The sequence below is a fragment of the Lotus japonicus genome, chromosome 1, assembly GCF_012489685.1.
Source record: "Lotus japonicus ecotype B-129 chromosome 1, LjGifu_v1.2".
NCBI classification, from domain to species: domain Eukaryota; kingdom Viridiplantae; phylum Streptophyta; class Magnoliopsida; order Fabales; family Fabaceae; genus Lotus; species Lotus japonicus.
In genome coordinates, this window is record NC_080041.1 from 34,626,626 (window position 1) to 34,653,977 (window position 27,352).

The following is a 27,352-nucleotide window of genomic DNA, read 5'->3' on the forward strand; positions in this document are numbered from 1 at the left end:
TTTGGTTTGGCACCCCACCTATTGGGTTTCGCACCCCACTTTATTAAAAACGGGAATTTAAATTCCGATTTTAATACGAAAAAAACGGAAATTAAAAAACCGTTATGTATTTTAGCATATGTGGCACATTTTCAACCGTTCATTGCATATAAAAAACAAATCGGAATTTTAAATTCCGTTTTGAAAACGGAAATTAAATTTCCGTATTGAATACATGGGGTGCCAAACCCAATAGGTGGGGTGCCAAACCCAAATCCCCCAAACTAGTCATCATCGTATCGTATCTAAGCATAGCATAGCACCGTTCGAATCTCCACTCTCCACACGTTTCTCCGGTCGTTCTATCCTCACATCCTTCGAACTTCCAAGGTATGATCACCTTGTTCCTCTGAAATCTCACCCAATGAAATCAAAACCCATATCCGCGGTGTGTTAATGCAATATTTAATCCCCACCTTTCGTTTTATCATCATCAACCCAAGGTCCAATTTCCACTGACAAACTGTAAATGCCATCTTCGTTGTCCCATTTGTTGTTTATTTTTGGGTACACAACAAGCTATCTACTAGACTACTACCTTATAATTATTTATTTATTTTTGACTTATTATATAGTACCATGTGATATGAATGAATGGATAAAAAAGTTTGCTTGTTTGCGTGTGTGTGTTGTTTTGTTATGAATGTAGGAGGATAGGACCAGTTACCAAAGATAGGGGCAGTGAGGGAGGGTGGTGTTTGGTGGGGTTTGGGTGGTGTGGAATTCATATAAAATGGCTGGTTTGGTAGAACAAGAGGGTCAACAAATTCTTGGAATTGACGAAGAGGGTCAGAACAAGGTGACTGAGAATAAACGCACACATTTGGAAGGGGAAAGGGACATGATGGCTCCTGCAGCAGGAAGTTCAATTCACAGGTCTGGTTCAAGGCCTCAGCTTGATGTCAGCAAAGCTGAGATTCAAGGGAATGTGGAGGAGAAGTATCCCACCATTTTGTTGCCTAATCAATCTGATGATTTGTCTCACCTGGCTCTTGACATTGGAGGTATGTATTGTATATATGGTGATTGTTTACCAGGATTCTTTGTTAGTTTCAGGCTTATTGGTGATGTCATGTAAGAAGGGCAGATAATTCTCAAATTGAAAACACCAAAAGAGGACCTCATTCTTCTTGCCATATATATGCTTTGTGATGTTTGTTCCATTCTTTTTTGCTATGTGGTTTTTGTTGTTGTTATTATTAAATTTTTTTAAAGTTAGCATTTTTGGTTTAGTGCAAGTTTGGAAATTCTAGTACAATTGATTATAAAGTCAAAATCAATTATGGGGAGAAGCTTGTGTGAGTAGCTTATGGGTACATTGATTCTGAGGAAAAATAAGCTGATCCAACATGCTATTATATTTGGTATGAAGTACTACATGGAATTTCTAGAACAAACTTCCTTCTTTTGAGGAACTTTCCTTTTTAAACTCCAAAAGGTTCTTTTTTCTCGATTCTTCACATTTTATGTCATCTTTTAGGTCTGGTCTTTCTCCCTGATTTCTGGCATTTTGAACTTTCTCTTGTGGAGAAAAAAGTTATCAATCTCTTGTGGAGAAAAAAGTTATCAAACCTATGACAGTACTTATAGCAGTTTGACCTTTTTCCGTTTTAAGATTTTCACAGTTCTGTGTCATGTTCAAGGATTTGAATTTCTTGCAGTTGATTTTTTCTAAATTCACTACCGTCAGAACTCCATAGCTGTTGAACTTAGATCAGACGGCTCAGATTTGAAGATATGATTGTACACCTAAAATCAGACTTTTAAATATGAGCCTTCCAATTTTGATAAGACAGTTATGGAATTCTGACTTAGCGGCCAATTTCATAATGACTTGATTAGTGTTTTCAGGAAAACTAAAGATTCCTAGTATCTGAAACTCAATCTTGTTCCTCATATGGGCAGGATCTTTGATAAAGTTGGTGTACTTTTCTAGACATGAAGACCAATCAGCTGATGATAAAAGGAAAAAAAGTGTGAAGGAGCGACTGGGGCTTTCTAATGGTAACAGGAGAAGCTTCCCTATTCTTGGTGGAAGGCTTCACTTTGTGAAGTTTGAAACAAGAAATATCAATGAGTGCTTGGATTTCATTCATTCCAAGCAGCTTCACTGTGGCGGTATATAGTCTAGTTTAGTTTGCTACTTTTCTCAGTCTCTTCTCTACCATATTTGATTGCCCAAATAATACTATGTATTCAAGATCATTTTATATTTTACTGGTCCTAAGGGTTCATTCAACTATGTTCAGCATTTCTAAAAAAATTAGCACATGTGTTGAAAACTCTATTCTATGAATCTCATTCTCATTGATTTTCAAAGTTACTGAATACAAGAGTGAATACTGTTTATATAGTGAACACTCTAGCTTGTCAATCAAGCTAACCAATCTTAACAAACTCTAACAAATGCAGTTATGACAACTCAGCATGACAGCTAAGCAAAACTAACTTTGACAGCTAGCATAACTAACTCTAAGATTGACTGTATACACAGTCAGCAGCTACTTAATAGTAGCTTCTAGTACACGGTATATGATGTACTCTAATAGACCCCCTCAAACTCAAGGTGGGTGAGAAGGAACTTTCTCAATCACATTGAGTTTGGAACGAAGAAGTTCAAACCGGGTAGGAGAGAGGGCTTTAGTGAAGAGATCTGCTAGCTGATCCTCAGAAGGAATGTGATGAACAAAGAGTGACCTAGCAAGAACTTTCTCCCGCACAAAGAAGATATCAAGCTCCATATGCTTAGTTCTGGTGTGAAGAACTGGATTATGAGTAAGAGCAACAGCCCCCATATTATCACAGAACACTCTTGGAGGAGTAAAGGGAACCTGAAGTTCCTGTAACAAGGATTGAACCCAAAGTAACTCTGCTGAGGTATTGGCCAAGCTGCGGTATTCAGCCTCTGTGCTAGACCTAGCCACCAAGGTCTGCTTCTTGGAGCTCCAGGAGACTAGATTGGGACCAAAAAAGACACAAGTCCCGGAGGTTGATCTTCTGTCATCAGGATCTGATCCCCAGTCAGCATCACAAAAAGCAACAAGGGGAACAGAAGTATGCAAGGAACAAGGTCTAAGATGAAGACCATGATGTAAAGTGCCTTTAAGATACCTAAGTATGCGTTTCACTGCCTTCCAATGATCTTCCAAGGGCTGACTGAGAAACTGACACACTTTATTGACAGCAAAACTAATTTCTGGTCTTGTCAAAGTAGCATACTGCAGTGCACCAACAATTGATCTGTATAGAGTAGGATCTGCAAAATAGTCTGAGCCATATTTGCTTAGTTTGGCACCTCCAATCATGGGAGTAGAAATGCCTCTAGCATCCCCCATTTCAGCTCTGTCAAGTAAATCAGTGATGTACTTTGTTTGAGTTAAAAGTAAAGACTGATCCTTCAAGTGATGAACTTGTACTCCCAAGAAATAATCATGCTGCCCCAATTGCTTCAAAGAGAACTCTGAATCAAGATTCTGAACCACTTGCTGAACCTGAGGCAGTGAATTGCCAGTGATGATAATGTCATCTACATAAACAAGAATGTAGATGCAGCACCCTTTAGTGTAAAATGTGAACAAAGAAGGGTCACATTTGCTAGGAGCAAAACCATACTTTACTAGGGCTGCTCGCAGCCTCTCAAACCAAGCCCTTGGAGCTTGTTTGAGGCCATAGAGGGCTTTGTGCAGCTTGCACACAAGAGACCTATCTGCACATTGAAAACCAGAGGGTTGAGTCATATAGACTTCCTCTTGAAGTGCCCCATTGAGAAATGCATTATTCACATCAAGCTGATGAATGTGCCACTTCTTAGTGATGGCCAATGTGAGGATAATGCGAATAGTTATAGGCTTTACTACTGGAGAAAAGGTTTCAGAGTAGTCAAAACCTTTCACTTGATGATAACCCTTGGCTACCAACCTTGCCTTGTATCTATTGATGGTCCCATCTAGATTCTCTTTAATCCTGAATACCCATTTACAGCCAATAGGCTTCCTATCCTTAGGAAGAGGGACCAAAGTCCAGGTATCATTAGCCATTAAAGCATCATATTCTGCCTGCATAGCAGCTTTCCACTTAGGATCCTTAAGAGCTTGAGTAGAGGTTGTAGGTTCTGCCTGTGTGAGAAGTAAAGTAGGAAACAACCTTGGCATAACAATGCCAGACTTTGCCCTTGTTTGCATGGGATGAACATTCCCAATAGGCTGAGGAATAGCTCCAGCAGAAGACTCTGAGTGATTGTCCACTTGGTTGGCTGAACCAAAAGGTGAGGCAGGCATAGAAAAGGGACTAAGCTGCTGCTGTACTGAAGGGTCACTATGATGACTAGCCTCTGAAGATGAGGCAGAAGCTGCAGGAGGGTGTGAAACAGTAGCAGCAGGTTGCTCAGCAGTCACAGTAGGAGGAACAATAGGAATAACTGAAGAAACACCTTGGTCAGAACCAACAGCCTCAGAAGAGGGAAACATATGTGAGTATGGGAAGTTGAACTCATCAAAGACCACATCTCTTGAGACATAGATCTTACCCTCATTGTCCATACACTTGTAACCTTGATGTTGTGAAGAATATCCCAAGAACACACACAGCTTAGACCGGAGAGACAGCTTAGAGTGTGTATAAGGCCTTAAATGTGGATAACAAGCACAACCAAAAACCTTAAGCAGGTTGTAGTCAGGGTGTGTGTTAAAAAGCTTGAAATGTGGACTCATGTTGCCTAAAACTGAGGTAGGTAATCTGTTAATAATAAAACAGCTGCTAGAAAAGCATGATCCCAAAACTGATATGGCAAATGAGCATGTGCTAGCAAGGAAAGACCAGTCTCAACAATATGGCGATGCTTTCGTTCTACACTACCATTTTGATGGTGTGTATAGGGACAAGTTAGTCTATGAACAATCCCTAATTTTGTAAAATAGGGTGTGAGTGGTTTGAACTCTGTGCCATTATCAGTTTGTACAGACTTAAGTTTCAAGTTAAATTTCAATTCAACCATAGCTTGAAACTGGAGAAAAACAGAACATGTATCAGACTTCTTTCTCATTGGAAAAATCCAAGTGAAACGAGAGAAGGCATCCACACAAGTGAGAAAGTAAGAGAAACCACAAGAAGACTCAATAGAAGCAGGCCCCCATAGGTCAGCAAAAACCAGTTCCAAAGGTAAAGTATAGACAGTATTAGAAGAATGTGAAGGCAATCTATGTGACTTTGAAAGACAACATGCTGAACAAACAGTGAACTTTGTTTTATTAGGTACTGGAATATTACAAGAAGTTAAAGCTGAATGTAAAGCCTCATGATGAGGATGACCTAGTCTAGAGTGCCATAAACCATAAGAGGTTGGGCTTACAATAGTAGATGACTTGTTACTAGAACTAGGTATAGTAGAACTAGGTAAAACAGCTGACAAGGCAGAAACTGAATCTGAAACAGCAACTGGAGGCAAGGAATTTGGAACTTGAACAGAAGAACTCTTGGAAAGAGAAGGAGTGTGCATGCCTTCAAAGGCATACAAGCCATCTGGACCAACAAGACCTTTAAGAAGGACCCTAGAGGTGACCTGACATTTCACAACACAAAAAGAGGAGTGAAACTCAAAGTAAACATGATTATCTCTTGCAAATTTACTCACACTAACCAGATTTTTGGTTATATCAGGAACTAAAAGCAGATTTTTGAGAGTGAGTGTGGTGTTAGGAAGATAGGGAGAGGGAAAAGAAGCAGATCCTATAGAGAGGATTGGCAAACCTTGTCCATTCCCCATGAAGATGTGATCATTACCAGCAAGAGAAACACTATCTGAGACAACTGATGCATCATTAGTCACATGGTGAGTGGCACCAGAATCAGGGAACCAAGTGCTCAGATTTGCTGAAGCAGAAGAGCCTCCTGCTTGTGATGGACCAGTAATCATAGCTTGAGGTGGTCTTGCATTGTAATTCCCAGATCTGTGCCCTCCACTTGTGAACTGAGAAGAGGATGAATTATTCCAAGGTGTACCAGCATATTAGAGTAATATAGTTACTGCTATGTTAGTGTTACTGTTTAGTGTTATTAGGTAAATGCTGACTGCTATGTTAGTGTTACTGTTTAGTGTTATTAGGTAAATGCTGACTGTGTTCTGTTCAGTTAGTTATGCCTAGCTGGCAGGTTTGTTAGAGAGTTAGTTACATGCTTAGCTGTCAAAGCTTAGCTGTCAAGGTTAGTTAGAGTTAGCTTCTTCTGCAAGCTAACAAATCTCATAGTATAAATACTGTAATCTCTCTTGTATTCATCATCTTTTCAATCAATGAAATTCAGTTGAAGATTTTCAACATGGTATCAGAGCTGGTCTGATCCAAGCCATGACTTCCGCTTCCCAAAAAAAAAAAAAAAAAAAAAAAAACGAAAAAAAAAAAGTAAAAATCCGAGAAAAAAAAAAAAGCAAAAATGGCAGTCCCATTTGCGCAAGCCAAGGCCTCAGACTCAGACGAAGGAGCACAAGTCCAAGGAACTCCGATGCTCCCACTAGAGTACTAGCCCAGACAAAGAAAGTCGAAAGGCAGACTCAGACGAAGGAGCACAAGTCCGACGACCACTGATGTTCCCGCTGGAGTGCAAGGCACAGGCAACAAAAAAAAAAAAAAAAAAAAATGGAGTCCCAATTGAGGGGGAGTAATAGAGATAATGAAGTGGTAACTCAAAGAAGTCCCACATTGCCAAGATTAGCAAGTGCACAAGTGCATATATAATAAAGAACACACACACCCATTGCCAGGTTTGCAAGAAGTATGGGCATGATGCTAGTGTTTGCTATCATCGCGGTTCATCATCTGGTTCTACTGGTTCTACTGGCATGTTTGGCATGCAGCCAACTGGTTTTGGTATGCCACTACCTATGCATTCTCAGATGATGCCTCAGTTTGGATTCTCTCCCTTTTGTGGTGTTCCACAGTTTGGTGTACCTTCTCAGTTTGGTACATCACAGTATGGAGGCTTTCCAAACATGTTTGGTCAATTTCCTCAAGGTTTAGGCATGGGAAATTTTGCTCAGCAGTTTGGTTTCCAACCATCTGGAGGTTCACAGTGGAACTCTTCTCAGTTTTCTGGTGGATCAAGACCTGGAAATCCTCCAGTTAGAGCTCCACAGGCTATGCTTACTGGACCTACTTCATCTACTACTGGTTCTCACACTCCTGCTGCAGCGAATCTTAGCTCATGGTTTCCAGATTCTGGAGCTACACATCATGTTACCAATGATGCCTCAGTTGTTTCTGACAGTGTTTCCCTAAATGGTAATGATCATATCTACATGGGAAATGGACAAGGTTTGCCTATTATTTCTGTTGGACATGCCTCTTTTCCATCTCCTTATCATAAACACACCACACTCACTATGAATAATTTGCTTCTAGTTCCTAACATCACAAAGAACTTAGTTAGTGTAAGCAAGTTTGCTCGAGATAATCATGTCTTTTTTGAGTTTCACTCATCCTACTGTGTTGTCAAATGTCAGGAAACTTCTAGGGTTTTGCTCAAAGGAACTGTTGGTCCTGATGGTTTATACAATTTTGAAGGGATGCATGTTCCAACCCTTCCTCCAGCTTCATCTGTTTCATCTACATCTGTTTCACCAGTAGCTGCTCCATCTGTCTTCTCTGTTTCAGTTCCTTTGTCAAATGTATCTAGTGCTAGTTCATCTTCAAGTGTACCTAGTGCTAGTTCATTTTCTCTTGTGTCTTCTGTTAATAATGTAGATCCTACTGCCTATGATTTGTGGCATTGTAGGCTAGGTCATCCTCATCATGAGGCTTTACATTCTGCTTTGTCCAAATGTAATATATCCTTGTCTAATAAAGCAAAATTTTCTAAATGTTCAGCTTGTTGTGTAGCAAAGTCTCACAAGTTACCCTCTTCCTCTTCTACTACTGTTTATGCTACACCTTTAGAGCTTGTTTTTGCTGACTTATGGGGCCCTTCCTCCATTGAGTCTTCTTGTGGTTACTCTTACTTTTTAACTTGTGTTGATGCTTACTCTCGTTTCACATGGATTTATCCACTTAGGCACAAATCTGAAACTTCCTCTGTTTTTCTTCAGTTCCAAGCTATGGTAGAGTTAAGATTTAATCTGAAAATTAAGGCTGTCCAAACAGATAATGGCACTGAATTTAAACCTTTACAATCTCATTTTGCTAAGCTTGGCATAGTGCATAGATTGACTTGCCCCTACACACACCATCAAAATGGTAGTGTTGAAAGGAAGCATCGCCATATCATAGAAACTGGCCTTTCATTACTTGCCTTTGCTAAAATGCCTTCTCAATATTGGGATCATGCATTCCTGGCTGCAGTTTTTCTTATTAATCGTCTTCCTACTACTGTTTTGGCCAATGAGAGTCCTTATTTCAAGTTGTTCAAGACTCTTCCTGATTACAAGATACTTAGGGTGTTTGGTTGTGCTTGTTACCCTCACTTAAGGCCTTATACACACTCTAAGCTGTCACTCAGGTCCAAGGAATGTGTGTTTGTTGGTTACTCATCATCTCATCAAGGGTACAAATGCATGGATGGTGATGGTAGGATTTTTGTGTCAAGGGATGTTATTTTTGATGAAGTTAAATTCCCCTATCCTACCCTGTTTTCCTCTGCTGGGTCTGATTCATCTGCACATGGAATCACTTCAGAAATTCCTGTTTTAGCTTCTCAAGTTCCTGTTCAGCACCAGCAGCCCTTTCAAGGTCAAGACTCGGTTGCAGCCTCTTCTTCTGGGAATTCTTCTCAGGCTGAAGCTTCTGTTCAGCAACAATCTCCACCTACACCAGCAGCTACTGCCACTGAAGTAGCTTCAACTGGTTCTTCCTCTTCTGCTCCTCTTCCTCAGCCAGTGGGAAATACTCACCCTATGCAGACAAGAGCAAAATCTGGCATAGTCATGCCCAGATTATTTCCAACTTTACTGCTTACTCACGCTGAACCAGCTACCACCAAGCAAGCACTCAAAGATCCTAAGTGGTTAGCTGCAATGAAGGCTGAATATGATGCATTGCTTGCTAACAATACATGGACATTGGTTCCACTTCCCAGGGATAGGAAGCCAATTGGTTGTAAATGGGTTTTTAGGGTGAAGGAAAATGCAGATGGCACCATCAATAGGTATAAGGCCAGACTTGTGGCCAAAGGTTACCATCAAGTCAAGGGGTTTGATTATTCAGAAACCTTTTCCCCTGTGGTGAAGCCTATAACTATTAGGCTCATTCTTTCCCTGGCCATTACTAAGAGGTGGCATATTCATCAACTTGATGTGAATAATGCCTTTTTAAATGGAGCTCTTCAAGAGGAGGTATACATGCAGCAACCAAGTGGATTTCAGCATGAAGACAAATCTCTTGTTTGCAGACTTAACAAAGCTCTTTATGGCCTTAAACAGGCCCCAAGAGCTTGGTTTGACAGATTGAAGTCAGCCCTTGTGAAGTATGGTTTTAAACCAAGTAGATGTGATCCATCTCTCTTCACTTTCTACACTCCAACTTGCTGCATCTACATACTAGTCTATGTAGATGATATTATCATTACAGGCAATTCCTTGCCTCTGGTTCAGAAAGTAGTGCAGAACCTCAACTCTGAATTTTCCTTGAAGCAATTAGGCCAACTTGACTACTTTCTTGGTGTTCAGGTGCATCATCTTCAGGACAGGTCCTTGCTTTTGACACAAACTAAATATATAACTGACCTTCTTGAAAGGGCAGAAATGGGAGAGGCCAAGGGGATCTCTACTCCCATGGTTAGTGGAGCAAAACTCAGCAAATATGGAGCAGATTACTTTGCTAACCCAACTCTCTATAGATCAATAGTTGGTGCTCTCCAATATGCAACTTTAACAAGACCTGAGATCAGCTTTGCAGTTAACAAGGTCTGTCAGTTTCTAAGTCAGCCTCTAGAAGAGCATTGGAAGGCTGTTAAAAGAATCCTAAGATACCTTAAGGGTACTCTCTTTCATGGCCTGCACCTCAAGCCTTGTAGTTTGCACACTCCAGTCCCTCTTGTGGCCTTTTGTGATGCAGATTGGGGATCAGATCCTGATGACAGGAGATCCACCTCAGGCTCTTGTGTCTTTTTTGGTCCAAACCTTGTCTCTTGGAGCTCCAAGAAGCAAACCCTGGTGGCTAGATCGAGTACTGAAGCCGAATACAGGAGCCTAGCTAATACCTCTGCTGAACTGTTGTGGGTTCAGTCTCTTTTGCAGGAGTTGCAGATTCCTTTTTCTCCTCCTAGGGTGTTTTGTGATAACATGGGTGCAGTGGCTTTGACTCATAACCCAGTTCTTCACACTCGCACTAAACATATGGAACTTGACATCTTCTTTGTGAGGGAAAAAGTTCTCAACAAGTCTCTTTTTGTGCATCACATTCCTTCTGTTGATCAGCTGGCAGATTTGTTTACCAAGGCTCTATCACCACTTCGTTTTGAAACTCTTCGTGACAAACTCAATGTGATTGAGAAATCACTTTCTCCCCCACCTTGAGTTTGAGGGGGCCTATTAGAGTAATATAGTTACTGCTATGTTAGTGTTACTGTTTAGTGTTATTAGGTAAATGCTGACTGCTATGTTAGTGTTACTGTTTAGTGTTATTAGGTAAATGCTGACTGTGTTCTGTTCAGTTAGTTATGCCTAGCTGGCAGGTTTGTTAGAGAGTTAGTTACATGCTTAGCTGTCAAAGCTTAGCTGTCAAGGTTAGTTAGAGTTAGCTTCTTCTGCAAGCTAACAAATCTCATAGTATAAATACTGTAATCTCTCTTGTATTCATCATCTTTTCAATCAATGAAATTCAGTTGAAGATTTTCAACACAGCAAAAGGATGAAAACCAAACTGCTGAGGACCAAAAGGAAATCCTGGAAAAGAAGAACCAGGTCCAGAATATTGCTGTTGTCCAAACTGAGTTGGATTTCCAAACTGAGGAGAACCACAGTAAGGAGAGAAACCAAACTGAGGCATAGAAACCATAGGGAAATTAGGAAATTGCATTCCATAGCCTGAGTTCATGCCAAACATGCCAAAAGAAGGAGTGGAAGAAGCACGATGATAGCAGATACTGGCATCATGACCATACTTCTTGCAGATCTGACATTGCACACTGCGATTGTTGCCTCTGCCTCCGCCACGTCCATTGTAGCCACCGCGAGAGTTGTTGCCTCCACCACGTCCATTGTAACCACCACGACCACGCGAATCAGAGAAACCACTGCGTTCATCACCGCGCTCATCAAACGAGCGCTCCTCATAGGAAGAATCAACGGAGCTGGAAGCATAATTTGCCTCAGAAGCCACCGGCGACGGCGTCGACGGTGGAGGTTGCGTCGCTGGCGGTGGCGAAGCCTGCGTCAGTAGCGCCGATGGAGGATTCGCATTCAACTGACGAGATCGAGCGCGATCCAAACGCGCTTCATGTGCGATAATCATCGCCTCAACTTGCGTAACAGGAGTCGGAGCTTCACGATTATACACGATCGTCATGAGAGGACTATAGTCATCGGGAAGTCCATCGAAGACAGCTTCAAGGTGCTCGCGATAGGTGACGGGATCACCGATGGTGATCAACGCATTCACGATCGATTTGATGCGTTTGAGATATTCCGACGTGCTCTTCGATCCTTTGGTTATGGATCGCAACTCAGATCTGAGTTGCGTGCTCTGCGCCAGTGAGTGCGCTTGGAAGAAATCGAGCACCGCCTCCCAGATCTGCCACGACTGAGTGCAATTGACCACCGTAGGAAGCACCGATGGCGAGAGCGAGGAGAGAAGCCATGTGAATAGAGCAGAATCTTGCTGCTCCCAAGCAAGATACGCAGGATTCTCAATGGCGTTCATGCGATCAACTTCATTGAGAAAGCGAGGTGGAATATCGGGACTGTTGAGGAAGTGCTGCAATCGATGAGTGCGAGCAATGCCTTCAACGTGTTGCTTCCATGAAAGGAAGTTAGTGTCATCAAGCTTCAGAGTAAGCTTGTGAGTCAGAGAAGAAGCACTCGCAGCAACAGAAACTGGAACTGGAGTTGCAGGAATCGCAGTTTCCTGAGCAGGTTCTTCATCAGCCATGGTGATGAAGAAGAAGAAGAGAAAAAATGAGAGAAAAATCGCAGGGATCGTACTGAGCTCTTGATACCATGTTGAAAACTCTATTCTATGAATCTCATTCTCATTGATTTTCAAAGTTACTGAATACAAGAGTGAATACTGTTTATATAGTGAACACTCTAGCTTGTCAATCAAGCTAACCAATCTTAACAAACTCTAACAAATGCAGTTATGACAACTCAGCATGACAGCTAAGCAAAACTAACTTTGACAGCTAGCATAACTAACTCTAAGATTGACTGTATACACAGTCAGCAGCTACTTAATAGTAGCTTCTAGTACACGGTATATGATGTACTCTAATAACATGATTGCAACTTAATGGATTTTTATGATTATGGACTTCTTTTTCTTGCTTATAGGGCTGGAGTCACGTTTCTCTGATGATGTGGCTGACCAGAATGGCATAATCAAGGTAAGTTTGAATTTATCTTTTTTTTTGGCTTATTGAGATGCTGCATTGTATCATAATTTTTTAGTGTGGATTATATCCTTTATTAAGGCTTAAATCAATTATAATTTATATTAGATTGCACGGATGAACCTATAGCCTATTAGTTTTTGCAACTTATCACAGGTACAAGTAGTTATTGGAGAATGATAACTGAGCTGCTTTGCCTTCTAGCATAAAAACCAAAGTCAAGGAGTTTTCTCTTCGTGTCTTTTTTTGTTGGTATTTTTGTTAGTAAGTTTTAACATTATCTGTTTTAGAAAGCCATGCATATGGATAATTTTCAGTACTTTTCTGCTTGTCTTCTGCTTTGATGCTATTGAAGTTCTAGACCATAATTCATTTATTTTGTGATAAAGGCTACTGGTGGTGGAGCATACAAGTATGCTGACCTTTTCAAAGAAAGACTGGGGGTTAGTCTCGACAAAGAAGACGAAATGGATTGTCTTGTGGCCGGAGCAAATTTCTTGCTTAAGGTGGAACCCTGTTTCAAATTATTTGTTTCATTTACATTTATTTGAAATACAGAATAAGAAATAAATGATTAAAAAGGAAAAAACTGTCGTCTGTCAGACTTTCCTTTTTTATTGTTTGTGTCAATTATTGTCTTCCCGCCCCTTGTTTTAAAGGTGAAAGGGCCAGTCATTTGGCAAGACTTGAGTGTCAATATATTTTCAAGGTCGGTTGAAGCAACATGCTTACAGTTTTATGTGTAAATATTGATGTAGATATAGCTGGCTATTGCTCTTTACTGTGTTTTCCTTGTCATTACATGTTTCTTGCTACGGACGGAGATCTGATAGAGAACTATGTGGACCCTTTTCTGTTATTATAAAACAATTTCTGTCATTTAGTTTGGAGCGTGTGAACAGTACGTTCTATGATATTAATTCATTTCTTGTTGATTGATCTATAGTTTTTCTTTTGCTTTGCCCCTGTAATATTCTGATCAGAGGTTCTACTACTTCTTAGTAGGCAATTCGTCATGAAGCTTTCACACACATGGAGGGCCAAAAAGAGTTTGTTCAAATTGACCCTAATGATATGTTCCCTTATCTTCTGGTTAATATTGGATCTGGTGTTAGTATGATTAAGGTACATTTTTTTTCTTGCTTACTTCATTACAGTTTTGATGTCTTCGGATTATGTTTGATAGAAGCTAGCATGTTTTGATCTATACTCTTAATTTTTGTTGACATAGGTTGACGGGGATGGGAAATTTGAGAGGGTCAGTGGTACTAATGTTGGTGGTGGTACTTATTGGGGTTTGGGAAGACTGTTAACAAAGTGCAAGAGGTCATTTTCACATGACTTAGTATTTTTTATCTACTTCTAATTCTATGTTTGAACTACTGACATGGTGCTTGTTTAAATAAATTCCAGCTTTGATGAGTTACTTGAGCTGAGCCAGAAAGGAGATAATAGAACTATTGACATGCTTGTTGGGGACATTTATGGTGGTTTGGACTATTCTAAGGTAAATTTTGCAGGTGATCCATAAAAATAAGTCTTGGATATGCTTTTCATCTCTGTAATTTTGATATTTTTTTAAATTAGTCCCTCTTTAACTTTGATTTTATTCCTTAAAAAGAAAATACAAAAACCATGCACTTTTAGTCTCTCAAAGTAACTGAGGGATTAAAAGATGTTATTTTTGTTAAATATAGGGACAGAAAAAGATAGAGGGACTAGTCCGAAAAACATCATATTCTCAGGGGTTAAAAATATGTTTAAGACAATAAATATATAAAGAAAAAATTGTTCCAATTAACTTTAAATATGGGACATTTTTTTTCCAACCAACATGACTGAGTATTCCCTGGTATTGAATAATTCTAGATTGGCCTATCAGCTTCCACTATTGCTTCAAGTTTTGGAAAAACTATATCAGAAAAAAAGGAGCTTGAAGACTACAGACCTGAAGATATATCACTCTCTCTTCTAAGGATGATTTCATACAATATTGGCCAGGTGAGCTGCCAATTATATGTAAATTTTTATATATGTATAATCAAATATGAGCTGCCAAATATATGCAGATCTTGAAATTGTCGGTCAAATTTACACTGTTTCATTCTTCTTATCCAGTTAATCAAATCATTTTTTACAGTCTCAACTTTTATAAGTTAGACATATTACAAGACTAATTATTTGTATTTATTGAGTTGAATATCAAGGCCAACTCTCTTGTAGACTTTAGTTGTAAGGTGGGGGCTAGTGAATGGTTCTATATCTCTGAATACACCCGCCAAGTAAGAGCTTTTGGGTACGAAATATGGACAATACACAAGCCTATCTGATGCAAACCTTACTACAACTAAGGCCAGGTTTGGTAAGGTATATGGCAGGAGGCCCAATGATATGTCAACTGGCCTGTAAATGAATCCTTCTAGAAGTTAGGACCACTAGGTGAGGTGTGCCACCTGTCACCTGATGGGGACCACTCAATCATCATAGGGAATATATGTTAGTTATGGGGAGAGAAATGGTTAGGCAGAAATTGGACTAGGAACTAGGAGAGCAGAGCACTCTCGAATTGCTCTTATCCCACTACTGTATTCTACTTGTAATTTCCCTAATTCACTGCTTCTGGTTGTTAATCCCAGAGGATTCAGTGTTCTTGTATAATTCAGTTACTCTTCCTATTGATTTTCTCTGGTACCTAACACTATCCTATCTTGTTTTGAAAGTTGACCAAATAGAGGCTGTGGGATCATGTCAAGGACCTACCCTCCTAACCTTAAGTTGTTAGGAAGAGGCTCATGAATGGCTTTATATCTCCAAGACTAACAACATTTATATAATGGAAAAATAAATATTCTTGTATTTATTAGAAGCTTGTAAATATGTACAAAAAAGTTATTCCTTTAATAGCTAATTAATTTACATTGATAGAAGTTTATACCAGTCCTTCCAAAATTTGTGAACCTTAATCTAAGCGATAAGACATTTAAATTTATTTTCCCTTCAAAGATTTGCCCAAAATAGTTTCCTTTGATCTAAATACAATCTAAAGAAAGAATAGAGACACCTCTAATCTGTGAAGATGATCTATGGCACTGGTTCTGGATGATGCATGGTAGCATTATCAGGAAACTACCTTCAGTAATTTCAATGTTCTATTCCATATCCATTTTCTGTTGTTTTTCCAGTAAGTACCTGACCAATCCTGTGTTCTTTTCATATTTTTGTAGGTAGCTTACTTGAATGCACTGCGATTTAAGTTGAAGCGAATCTTTTTTGGAGGATTTTTTATAAGGGGTCATGCTTACACCATGGACACTATTTCTTTTGCTGTTCATTTCTGGTACATAAAATGCCTATGACTTGATGTAAATGGTCATTTTTATCCTCTGAATTAAATTACTACATTGACTTACTATTTATATTATTTTATTCAATTAGGTCTAATGGTGGAGCTCAAGCAATGTTCTTGCGACATGAAGGCTTTCTGGGAGCCTTAGGTGCATTTATGAGCTATGAAAAGCATGGTTTAGATGACCTCATGGTGCATCAGTTAGTTGAAAGGTTTCCAATGGGTGCTCCGTACACAGGAGGCAAGATTCATGGCCCACCACTAGGAGACTTGAATGAGAAGGCAAGTGGTCAGAGTTGAAAAATCTTATCTGTGTGCTGGTTGCCTGCTTGAAATGAACGGATACTCTTTAGATGTTCTGTTTAACTTCTCCTTATGGAGTTAGTATGCTTCATTTTGCTTGTTTTTCCCCCAAAACAGCTTTTCAACAAAAGCTTATCCTAACATCCATAACTCTGAAGTCAATTTAATAAGAGTGTGTTTTTCTAGTGGGCATCAGTTCCATTACCATTAAAGGTCCCAATTTTTTTGCCAGAGGTTTCTCTTGAAGTTGCAATAATAAAATCACTGAAATATAACTGCCTACCAACTTGGATTACATAGCTACTAAAGGCAGAAAGGCCGGAATGTAGAAAAGTTGCCTCTAACTATTTTGCATCAAATTTTAAACTGAAGAGGAAGAAGTAAATGTTGTTATTTTTATGCAGTGCACCTGTTTCCTGTACTATGATTTCTGTAAAATGAAAGTAGAAGTCAATTATAAATGTTCACATACTTGAAATTAGAATTTATAGCTGAGGGAATGGTGGTCACGTTGTACCTGACGGCTGACAATAGTATGCATATGTGGCAAATGAGCGTGTCTGCTAAAGCTTAGTTATTGGTTTGAATTCTAGGTGGATTGATTTATTATTTCTTGTAAATTCTTCTGGATGGTTGGTGACTCTGATATGCCTCAGAGAATTGTTTGTTTAGTTCTTTTTCATAAGTTTATAAGTGGCTCAATCTATTAGAAAAATTTGTGATTTTAGAGGTTCCATTGCAGATTTCGTGGATGGAAAAGTTTTTGCAAAAGGGAACTGAGATTACTGCACCTGTGCCAATGACTCCTCTTGCTGGAACTACTGGACTTGGGGGTTTTGATGTTCCTTTGTCAAAGGGAAGTACTCTGCGGTCTGATGCGAGTGCTCTAAATGTTGGTGTTCTCCATCTTGTACCAACTTTGGAGGTGTTTCCATTGTTAGCAGACCCAAAATCGTAAGCATGATTTATAAATGTGCTGGCTGCTCCATGATGATACATTTTCCATATTTTAGGCTGCTCTTGTGTTAAATTGTTGATATGTTCTCGTAAATTTAAATTGCCAAAGAAGATGGCAATATATATTCATCTATATATATATATAAATATGTATCTATGTATTTATAGTGGTTAATTAGTTGTAAGCAGAGCAAATCCTAACCATTAGATTATTTTACAATAATTTCTAATATTAATCATCTATGTAAGATTTAATGGTCAAAATTTGATCCTCTGATTTTCATAATAAACCACTTGTGTCACTTGATATACTCATTTTATTATTGGGTATAATTTGCTTTATTACATTTTTCAAAGATCAGCTTTATAAGGCGATATCAGTAATTAATATCAAATTGTATCTCTACAGGTATGAGCCCAATACAATCGATCTCGCAGATCCCAGTGAATTAGAGTAAGCAAATTACTGTTTTTGCTTAGGGCTTCGTCGTTTCAAGTGTTTCTTCAGTAGCTAACACAGTTTGTATCTGATGTAGATATTGGTTCACTATTTTGTCAGAGCACTTGCCAGATCTCGTGGACAAGGTAATTATGCCACAAACACAATGAAGTTGGACACGTTCTTTCACATAAGAAACTAAAACACCAAAGATAATTCTAAGTTCTACTTGCAATAAAGATAATCTCTGGCAGTAACAAAAATGATCATATAATAAACTGAATAAGCCTATGGCTATATTCTTTTTTCACTTATGCCAATAAATTTTTTATATTAAAAAAATAAAAGAAATACTAGAGAAGACAATAAGACCTTCCTTAAAGAAACCAAGAAACACAAACACCAAGGAAAACTAGAAAAAAATATGTCAACTGATAAAACTTGATAGTTTGTCTGCATGTCCATCATTAAAAATTAAAAACCCTTCATAGAGCCTAAAAACTATTACCTGAGCACCATAGTGGCCAAAAAGATCACAGTATCCCATAAAAGAGGAAGAACACATTTTACTTTAATAGTTTAATTTTATAAAACACAGTCTATCTCTGCAGGTATATGCATCAAATATCTGTACATTCCAAATTGTCAATGAGATTTTCTCTTATTGCAGGCCGTAAACCTTAATCTGAAATAATGTATATATTGCTTATTCAGCAAAAGTTCCTAAGAGCCCTTTTCTTAATTATCTCGCATCTGGACAGTGTTAAAAAAGAATGCCAGTCTCAGAATCAGATAGAAGTTTAACAAGAACATTAGGAGAGGCTTTTGTGTGTGGTCTGTAAACCTAAGAGTTGTGCAATGATTGGCATTTATTGTTGTTAAGTATTGGTGCTTACATTTTGGCTTTCATAATTTTTCTTGCAATCGGTTGGGGCACGTACTGTAGTTTCTCTTCTGAAAATCTTGTATGCATTGAGCTTGTTGAAGGGTTGTATCCACTTAGTTTATTGTTTGGTTGTATTGTGTTGACCATCTAATTGGAAGTAATATGTGAAAAGACAAGTTGTTAGGCATTTATGATTGTGACATTCACACGTTAATATGATAGGCTGTTGCAAGCGAAGGTGGAACCGATGATGCCAAACGAAGGGGTGATGCTTTTGCTCGTGCATTTTCTGCTCTCTTGTCAAGGTAATGTTTACATAAAATTCCTGTTTTGATGTCTTACCATCATCATTGTAGCATTGGCATGTTTCTACTTAAACTTGTTTTAGAACTTTGAGATTAGTTTTATGTTTTAGTATTAGATTTTATAGCGGGTTAAGCGCTCCTGCAGTGTTTTTCATGGTTTTTGAGAAAGTGATCAACAATAAGAAGAAAAAAAAAGAAAGGCCCATGCATATGTGATGAACTGATGATGAGTTAATAAAGTTGTTTTTGATTGAAATTAACTTCAGAACCAAGAGGGAAGGGAAAGTGTTCTTAACACAATTCTTTGATACAAAAGTCATTTGAAGATTTCAACCAAGTTGAAGAAATATGGTTCCAAATTTGCAAGTAAATCCGAAAACAATTTCCCAACAGTAGACAATGCTGAACAAATAAATTGTATTCTGTGTGTTAAAGTGAGTGAGGGGATCAAAGATAATTCAAACCAAAATTATTATGGTTTGGCGAAAACCTGTGACATCTCTGCTCTACAAGTTAAGCTTGAGAACATTATCTAATCTTGCTACTAGTATGCAGGCAAGCTCCAAGTGCTTGAATTGCTCCACCAATTGTGTTTTTCAGAAGAACACAATGAAGAAACTTCCCCCATTTCAATCCCTAAAACTGAATTTCTATATTTTAGTATGAAAAATATTTAAGGATGTCTCCTACGCTTTCTCTTTCACTGTCTACATCATGAATTCCGCGAGGTAATAGAAAATAATTGCTCAAACGGAACTACATTATGTATCTGCTGAAGGTTGTTTCATTTGCATATATGCTGAAACATGTTCTTGAGTGTCAGTCCTTTGAATCAGTTTTATGGCCTTATTGGTTTCACTGTATTTGTGAAGTTTAATAATGTTTTAAAATTCATTGATTTTACTTGGCCTAAATTTTTCCCACTAATCAGCTTCGTCACTAACTGAATAGGTTGATGGAGGAGCCTTCTGCATACGGGAAGATAGGCCTGGCCAATCTTTTGGAAATGAGAGAAGAGTGCTTGAGGGAATTCCAGTTTGTTGATGCCTATAGAAGCATAAAGCAGAGGTAATTTATTTATTTTTTGCTTATAACCTTTACTTGAGTCTATGTAATTGCCTTCTGAGCCCCTTGTACATGTGCAAAATTTCAAAATTTAGTTCTTATATCTTTAGGATATAAGCTAATGTGGAATTTGAATCTGAAAACAAATTAAAGAGAAGCTTAGATGTGGCTTCCTCCAGAGTTCTTGGGTCAATCAGATGTACACAGCTTGATGCTTACCCGTATAAGCAGCTTATGTGCTCTCGTGAACACATGACCAATAGATCAGAAGACATTGATTTCACTGTTGTGCCAAGGGTGACACCAGTATTGAAATGAAAAAAATATTCTCTAAAATAGAAATTCCTGCTGTCAGTGAAAACATAATTTGTTTTTTTGTCATTTTCACACCTATATTCTCCTGATATTTCCTTTAATTTTTTAACAATTGTTTATTTGTGCATAACAGGGAAAATGAGGCATCACTTGCTGTTTTACCTGACTTGTTCGCGGAACTTGACAGCATGGATGAGGTATGCCTGACTGATACTATAGTCCTCCAAATTTAACATGTTAGGAGGAGGGTTCCATAGTCATTCTCTGATGAGTAGAAGTAAGACTGGTTTATCTAACTGTGTGCTACTCATTTTTTCAAAAAATGTGTACATGCACCCATTATTTCGGTTAAAATAATATTGGGTCCGTTTGTTTCTGCTTAAAAAGTAATTGATTTTAGAGTTAATTAAAAATGGAAGATTTTTTGAAAAACAGAAATTAACTTTGTTTACAAATGTAAAAATTGCTTCACGTTAAAAAGTTACTAGAAATAATTTATTATTCCCAAAGCTACTAGAAATACCTTAAATTAATAATCAGATTTTTGCCTTTTCTCAAATTCTGCTTTTTATTAAAAGCGTATACAAACAGTTCAAAAAATACATAAGTGATTATTTTTTCAAAAACAAGTGTTTATTTCACAAAATAAGGAGAGACAAACAGGCCCAATAACTGCACGAGTTAGGTTATTCATGAGGCTATCCTAACTCATTCATGTAAAAATATGTTAGTCGTCTTTTTGTGTCTGCTGAGGGCTCAAGTCACCGTAGCTTCTCATAAATCATGTTGCTGCTACCAATCTGAAACTCTTCTTTGTTTTAGGAAACCAGGTTGCTTACCCTAATTGAAGGTGTACTTGCTGCGAACATTTTTGACTGGGGATCTCGTGCATGTGTGGATCTCTATCATAAAGGAACTATTATTGAAATTTACAGAATGAGTCGCAATAAAATGCATAGACCTTGGCGGGTAGGTGGAATTAAACATATCTGTAGATGAGGGCACTTGATTTCTGAATTTATTCATCATAATTGATAGTTGAATCTTGAATACTAAGATAACTTTATTCTCATCTAGGTGGATGATTTTGATGTCTTCAAAGAGAGAATGTTTCGACAGACTGGGGACAAGAAAACGTCCCCTCATAGAAGGGCTTTACTTTTTGTAGATAATTCAGGTGCTGATATTGTTCTAGGAATGCTTCCGCTTGCAAGGGAGCTCCTCCGTCGTGGAACTGAAGTAAGTACACCCTTCGTATATTGGGAAATTTAAACTTTCTTAACAAAATAATTAATTTGATTTGAATTCAAACTATTACTAAATTTAATAAATGTTAAATGTATTGGTAGCTGACAATATTCAATGTGATTTATGCCTTCTTGCCCAAAATCCCCCCCTTCAGTATGGTTTCTTGTGGATTTTATGATTTTGAACATGTAAATTTATGATTGATATCTGTCAGTTTGGCTGCTATAAAGTCATTTTGGCCACAATACCTATAAATTGTTTTATTTTCAGGATTATTAATGGACATTTTCTTGCAGGTAGTTCTCGTTGCAAACTCGCTTCCTGCATTAAATGATGTGACTGCGATGGAGCTTCCTGATATTGTAGCTGAAGCTGCCAAGGTTTTTATATTTTTCAACTTGAATTTGCTCCGTCCACACTATTTTTATTTTATTTTTAAACCTTATTAAATTGCTGATGAAATGGAATATAAGTGGTTGTAGTTTCTTTTCTTGCTAGGTAGATTCCTCTTATATATTGGACTAAATTGGAATAACATTCATTGATATTTCAAAAAGAATGATTAGGGGTCATTTTTGCAATGTCAAGTATCTCAAATAGGACTAGAACTTTCCAAGATTATTGACCTTATAATCGATATACATTGTTGATTTTTACTATGACCATGTAAATGTAATCCTTCTTTGCAACTAATTTATCTCGTTACAGCACTGTGACATTCTAAGGCGAGCTGCCGAAGCTGGAGGCTTGCTCGTGGATGCAATGATTAATACTTCAGAGAGCTCTAAAGAAAATTCTTCTTCTGTCCCCTTAATGGTTGTTGAGAATGGGTGTGGTAGTCCATGTATAGACTTTAGACAGGTCAGCTCTGAGCTCGCTGCTGCCGCAAAAGATGCTGATTTGGTAAGAGGCTCATTGATAGGAATGCAGGGTTAGTTAGGAATTGTTAGTTGTTAGGAAGTTAGTTAGACAGTTATAAGGCATGTTGCCTATAAATAAGAGAGGATAGTGAACATTAGGGGTATCTTTGTATTCTGTTAGGAATTGGGTTTAGAGAGAGAAGTGGTTCTCTTTCTAGGGTTAGAGAGGGTGTTTGGCATCTCTCTCATGTATCTTTCCCCTAATCCCCAATTGGGAATTAGGGTTCTATCAATAAACTACTGCTAAATTTCTGAGTTCTATCATTGGTATCAGAGCACCATCCTGGTGCCTGAACCACGACAATCCTAGGCTGCGCAAGAGGAAAGGAGAAGAATGGCAAGTTCAGAAGTTGTTCAGGAAAACCAAGAATTGAGAGCGAGGATGGAGTCAGTGGAGGCTATCACCGGGAAGAACGAGTTCGACCTAGCAGGGGTGGCGAAGAAAATGGGGGTGCGACTTGTTACAAATCCTGATCTTGTGAAAGAAATCTCAAGATTGGAGAACAAATTGCGAGATCTTGAAGAGAGGAGAAAACAGAGGGAACAAGAAAGGAGAGAAGCAGAGGCTGCGCAGAGAGAATCAGAGGCTGCAATCGAAGCGGGGCGAACAGCGGCAGCGACGACGTTGTTGAGAGGAATGAAGACGATGGCGGAAGAAGAAAGATACGCTACGGTGGGTGAGCAACCATCAGAAGTAGAGGAAGATTTGACTTCTGAGGAGACGCTGGAACCCAATGTTGAAGCGGCGGAGGAAGATCGAGTAGCGGCGGAGGCAATGCGAAAGGAATCAAAGTTCGCTTCAGATGTGGAGAAAAACCTAACTTTTGCGATGAAGGGCTTCAATCTTGCATCAGAGGTAGCAATGCCGCAATTGGAGATGAAGAGTGGCAAGATCCTGCATGTCCAAAATGGTGATGTGTTGGGCACGATGTTTCGAGTTGCTGCGGAGGCCACGTTGACGGAAACCACCATGCAGCCACCATGGAAGCGACCACACACATTTGTTGGTGGGCCGGAGAAGACAAAACGTTCGCTGGTGAAACCACCAAACACGCTTGTTTGCATGCCGGAGATGATAAATCGTCCACCGGCGAAACCGCCTAATATAGGGGCTTTGTGGGCGTCGACGTCGGCGGAGTTTATCGTCGCAAGTCGTGCACCAATGGGGAAGAGAGATGACAGATTGAAGATGAGTCTTCTCCAATGTCGCAAGGAGGATCTGCCTCCATCATTGGATCCGTCAGAGCACAGTACTCCTGCAAAGTTCGCTACTTCGCAAACGGCAAGAGAGGTGTCGACGAGAGCAATTCCACAAGCGAAGGAGATGAAGGCAGCAAGCATGCAGGTACAGTTTCTGCCACTAAATTCATCGAAATCAACTATTTGTGTGGTGAACAAAGGGAAAGTGGAAGATAAGAGACAAGCTAAACTGATCACTGTAACCATGCGTGAGTGGTACTGTTTCTGTAATGATCTCAAAACAGAGACGAGGCCAGCAAGGATTGGGTCTGAGTTGAACATTTTTTCTAAGCGAATGGGACAATCCCAAAACACTAAAAGGGGGGATTGGGCCTTACAACAGAATAGGGGAGTCAAATTAATAGATTGGGCCAACTTATCAGCTTTTGGGTCAAAACCCAATTTGCCCATGTACTTGAAGCAGGGAACCAGAACTCATTTCAAAGAGTTACAGAGAACTATGCTGTTGACTACAAGTGTAGACATTGAAGAGGATGGGATTGCTGTGTCAAAATTATACTTCAGCTTTGATTGTGAGTTGCAACACAGGTATGCATATAAATTTTTTGGTAGATAGGAACAAGGCCATGGTAGTACAAACAAATTGATTGTTGAAACTTTTACTACTAGTTTTGGCCATCTTGGTACTGGACAGGAGCAAGACAGTATTTTGGGGTTATTAATTGATCCGGGTGGACACAATATGAGAATGGGGGGAGGAAGTCGAAGAACAGTGGGGGCTAAGAACAAGTATTTAAGTGATTTGTTCTATATTGTCATTTTGGGGAGTATAGAATATTGGGGTAAACTTGAGTTCTTGGTCCAAAGAGTTGATAATGAGGTTTATAAGCCTTGTGGTTATTTCCCTGCTGAGTTCAAGTATCAACTATTCAGCAATCTAGGGACCCATGATGATGAGTCAATTTTCACAGCCACCATGGCAAGGAATTGGGGAGATTATGCTATTTGTATCCATGACATGGCTAAAGTAATGACAGTGACTAAAATGAAGGACAGGAACAAGCAATCTTCCAATTTCATATTGCTCCCTTGCCACCTTGATCACACTAGAGTACCTTTGATAATTTGGCATTCATTAGATCCCTATATTCTGGTTTTCACTACTGTTGAGGGTGATGCTATGCTAAAGATGGGTCATGCCCAGGTTCGAAGGTGGGCTCAAGAGGTGGAAATTAGAGCTGTGCATGAAATGGGCTTGGATTCAGCTGAGTTAGCTGCTGGTTTTTACAGCTTGGGTTCTCAAAGTGCTGAGTTATATAGTTTGGGGAGGCTAGTTTTTGAAGGTTCTGCTACCTTGCTTCTTCAACCTGTTGGCAACCGCTTGGTCTTCTACACATTGTTTTTCCAGAATGGGAACCTTGGCAACAGTTATTTGAGTTGGCCTATGAAGATGATATCCAATTCTTATGTGGCTGGGAATATTTGCTTTCTGCAATGGGATCCAGGTGGAAGTTGTGCTTGTCCCATTTGGATTCTTGAGATAGTTGTTCCATGATGTAGCTTGTCATTTGTCTTCACCTTGAGGACAAGGTGAATTTTCAGGGGGGGAGTATTGATAGGAATGCAGGGTTAGTTAGGAATTGTTAGTTGTTAGGAAGTTAGTTAGACAGTTATAAGGCATGTTGCCTATAAATAAGAGAGGTTAGTGAACATTAGGGGTATCTTTGTATTCTGTTAGGAATTGGGTTTAGAGAGAGAAGTGGTTCTCTTTCTAGGGTTAGAGAGGGTGTTTGGCATCTCTCTCATGTATCTTTCCCCTAATCCCCAATTGGGAATTAGGGTTCTATCAATAAACTACTGCTAAATTTCTGAGTTCTATCACTCATTTTATAGTGCATGTTTGAAAACTCGTTTGGAAACCACGGTGAAGTCAAAATTATGATGGACACTCGTTTGAAAAACTCATTTGCAACTTACCTTAGTTTTTGCTTTAGTCCATAATTTTGGATTCACTGTAGTTTTCGAACGAGTTTCCAAACATGCGCAGATGGTCACTTGATTTAAGAATATCAAGGAGAAAGTTATTCTAATTGAGCTTTTGTTATCTGCAGATAATTTTGGAAGGCATGGGTCGATCTCTTCATACTAACCTCTATGCTCGGTTTAAGTGTGATGCTTTGAAGGTAATATTATCTGGTTTATAGCTAATGGTTATTGTCACTATCTAATGACTTTTTCATACTTTATTTTGCTCTTTTTTTTTATGATGATTACCTTTTGTTGAAGATTCTATTACTTTGTGTTCTTACATGGTTTTATGAACAGATTGGGATTCTTCATATGAATTTTCTTTCTCAGCATTCAACCACATTTTGAATTATACATATTTTGGTTATTTTTAGCAGCATGTTAGGTTTAGCTGTTTAGAAAGCTCTGGTGTGTTTTTATGCAAAAGCTTATTCATCATTAGGATCGTCGATTTGAGGAGATAAACTGAGCATGCAATAACTGCTAATGACATTTGAATCTTTTCACACTGCATTTGTACATGTCATTCTGTTGATGTGAGATGATAACTTTAAGTGGTTGGCTTGTCACACTTTTAGCCCCCTTCTTCATATTTGTTTATTTATTTATTTTTCAATAATTTTTACAGCTTGCAATGGTGAAAAACCAGAGATTGGCTGAGAAGTTGGTTAAAGGGAACATATACGATTGTATTTGCAAATATGAACCTGCTGCATGCTGATTGTCTAATTTAACGAGCACAAGTGAAGGGGTATATTTAAGAAACTTGTAGGAAATAAATGTTTGTTCAAATTTAAATTTGTATTTTTTTCCCCCAAGTGTAACAAAATAAAAATTGTACTTTTTGTTTGTGTACAGTGAACTGTCATTTTTTCCCCATTTTCAACTTTGATGAACTTGTGCTCATATGTAACATGTAACTTTTTTGTGCATTAGTACAATATTTAGTTTTCTATAATTAAATACTAGATAGCTGAAATATTTTATTCTATAGAATCATTGCTGGCGCTGCATACGGTCCGGTTGAGCCAGGTTTGGGCAGATAATGGAACCAAATTGATCAAATGGGAATGGGTTGGTTTGGTTTTGGTATTTTTATTCTAAATTTGAACCGATCAAACCCGATCACAAAGAGGTTGGGTATGATCAGGTTGTCGGGCCACGATTACAATAAAATGTCGTATGCAAGATGAAAAGAATATTTCAAACCACAAATCACAAAGTGACAAAAAAAACCACAAATCACAAAGATGGTGGAAGATGAGATAACTCGTCATAATAAGAAAAGGGAACCTGAATCAATTACAGTTGGGGGACATTAACGTGAAAAACATGTGTTGTTGATTTGCACATCAATAGGGGGCTTCAATCTTAAAAAGGAAAAAATGTGAAATCTCTAGTAAAAGGAGTTTTCATCCCTACTGCAAATTCTCAATTTAGGGAAATCCCAGCTGAAGATTGCATTGATGATTGTATCCGTGCGAGAAATGAGGTTATTCTATGCAAAAACCAAATGGCGAATGCGAGCATAAAAGAAAGGGCTAGAGGATTTAGATGAAGACACAATCAGTTAGCTGAGTTGAAGAATCAACTCCAATCTAGTTGTTCTCTTCTTGAGTAACAGTTTTCAAACAATGGTAGAGGTAAAGTGGAAATAAATGCATAAGGGCATGGTCCAATGTTAGGAAAGTTTTAGGAATATTCATGTGGTGGGATTTGTTTTGGATAATCTTGAAGGGTTATTTTGATTGAGTATGCTCAAATTTTATA

General features: G+C 38.6%; 2 protein-coding genes across 4 annotated transcripts; both read left to right on the top strand.

Annotated features, from left to right (window-relative positions):
• Nucleotides 1–26,545, top strand: LOC130734514 (pantothenate kinase 2-like). Of its 3 annotated transcripts, none has more exons than XM_057586959.1 (23): nucleotides 1–369; nucleotides 689–1,043; nucleotides 1,945–2,157; nucleotides 12,512–12,564; nucleotides 12,960–13,076; nucleotides 13,576–13,695; nucleotides 13,802–13,896; nucleotides 13,984–14,077; nucleotides 14,440–14,571; nucleotides 15,795–15,907; nucleotides 16,006–16,198; nucleotides 16,962–17,173; nucleotides 17,586–17,630; nucleotides 17,713–17,761; nucleotides 18,724–18,806; nucleotides 19,758–19,874; nucleotides 20,320–20,383; nucleotides 21,009–21,155; nucleotides 21,264–21,425; nucleotides 21,731–21,814; nucleotides 22,143–22,337; nucleotides 25,666–25,737; nucleotides 26,211–26,545. In XM_057586959.1, exons 2-23 carry the CDS (start codon nucleotides 773–775, stop codon nucleotides 26,301–26,303), a joined length of 2,724 nt encoding a protein of 907 aa, XP_057442942.1. In that variant the 5' UTR covers nucleotides 1–369; nucleotides 689–772; the 3' UTR covers nucleotides 26,304–26,545. The 3 variants fall into 3 exon arrangements, with proteins under 3 accessions (XP_057442942.1, XP_057442944.1, XP_057442943.1); XM_057586960.1 differs by having other exon boundaries at nucleotides 323–546; XM_057586961.1 differs by lacking the exon at nucleotides 22,143–22,337.
• On the top strand, nucleotides 22,344–25,659 carry LOC130734515 (uncharacterized). Its single transcript, XM_057586962.1, has 2 exons — nucleotides 22,344–24,142; nucleotides 24,224–25,659. Exons 1-2 carry the CDS (start codon nucleotides 22,689–22,691, stop codon nucleotides 25,107–25,109), a joined length of 2,340 nt encoding a protein of 779 aa, XP_057442945.1. The 5' UTR covers nucleotides 22,344–22,688; the 3' UTR covers nucleotides 25,110–25,659.
• Nucleotides 26,546–27,352: the final 807 nt, after the last annotated feature.

Coding starts and splice junctions, on each gene's coding strand:
- LOC130734515 (XM_057586962.1), top strand. CDS start 22,689: ATGGCAAGTTCAGAAGTTGTTCAGGAAAACCAAGAATTGAGAGCGAGG. Junction 24,143..24,223: donor GATTGTGAGTTGCAACACAG/GTATGCATATAA, acceptor TTTTACTACTAG/TTTTGGCCATCTTGGTACTG.
- LOC130734514 (XM_057586959.1), top strand. CDS start 773: ATGGCTGGTTTGGTAGAACAAGAGGGTCAACAAATTCTTGGAATTGAC. Junction 21,156..21,263: donor AAATGCATAGACCTTGGCGG/GTAGGTGGAATT, acceptor ATTCTCATCTAG/GTGGATGATTTTGATGTCTT. Junction 21,426..21,730: donor TCCTCCGTCGTGGAACTGAA/GTAAGTACACCC, acceptor ATTTTCTTGCAG/GTAGTTCTCGTTGCAAACTC.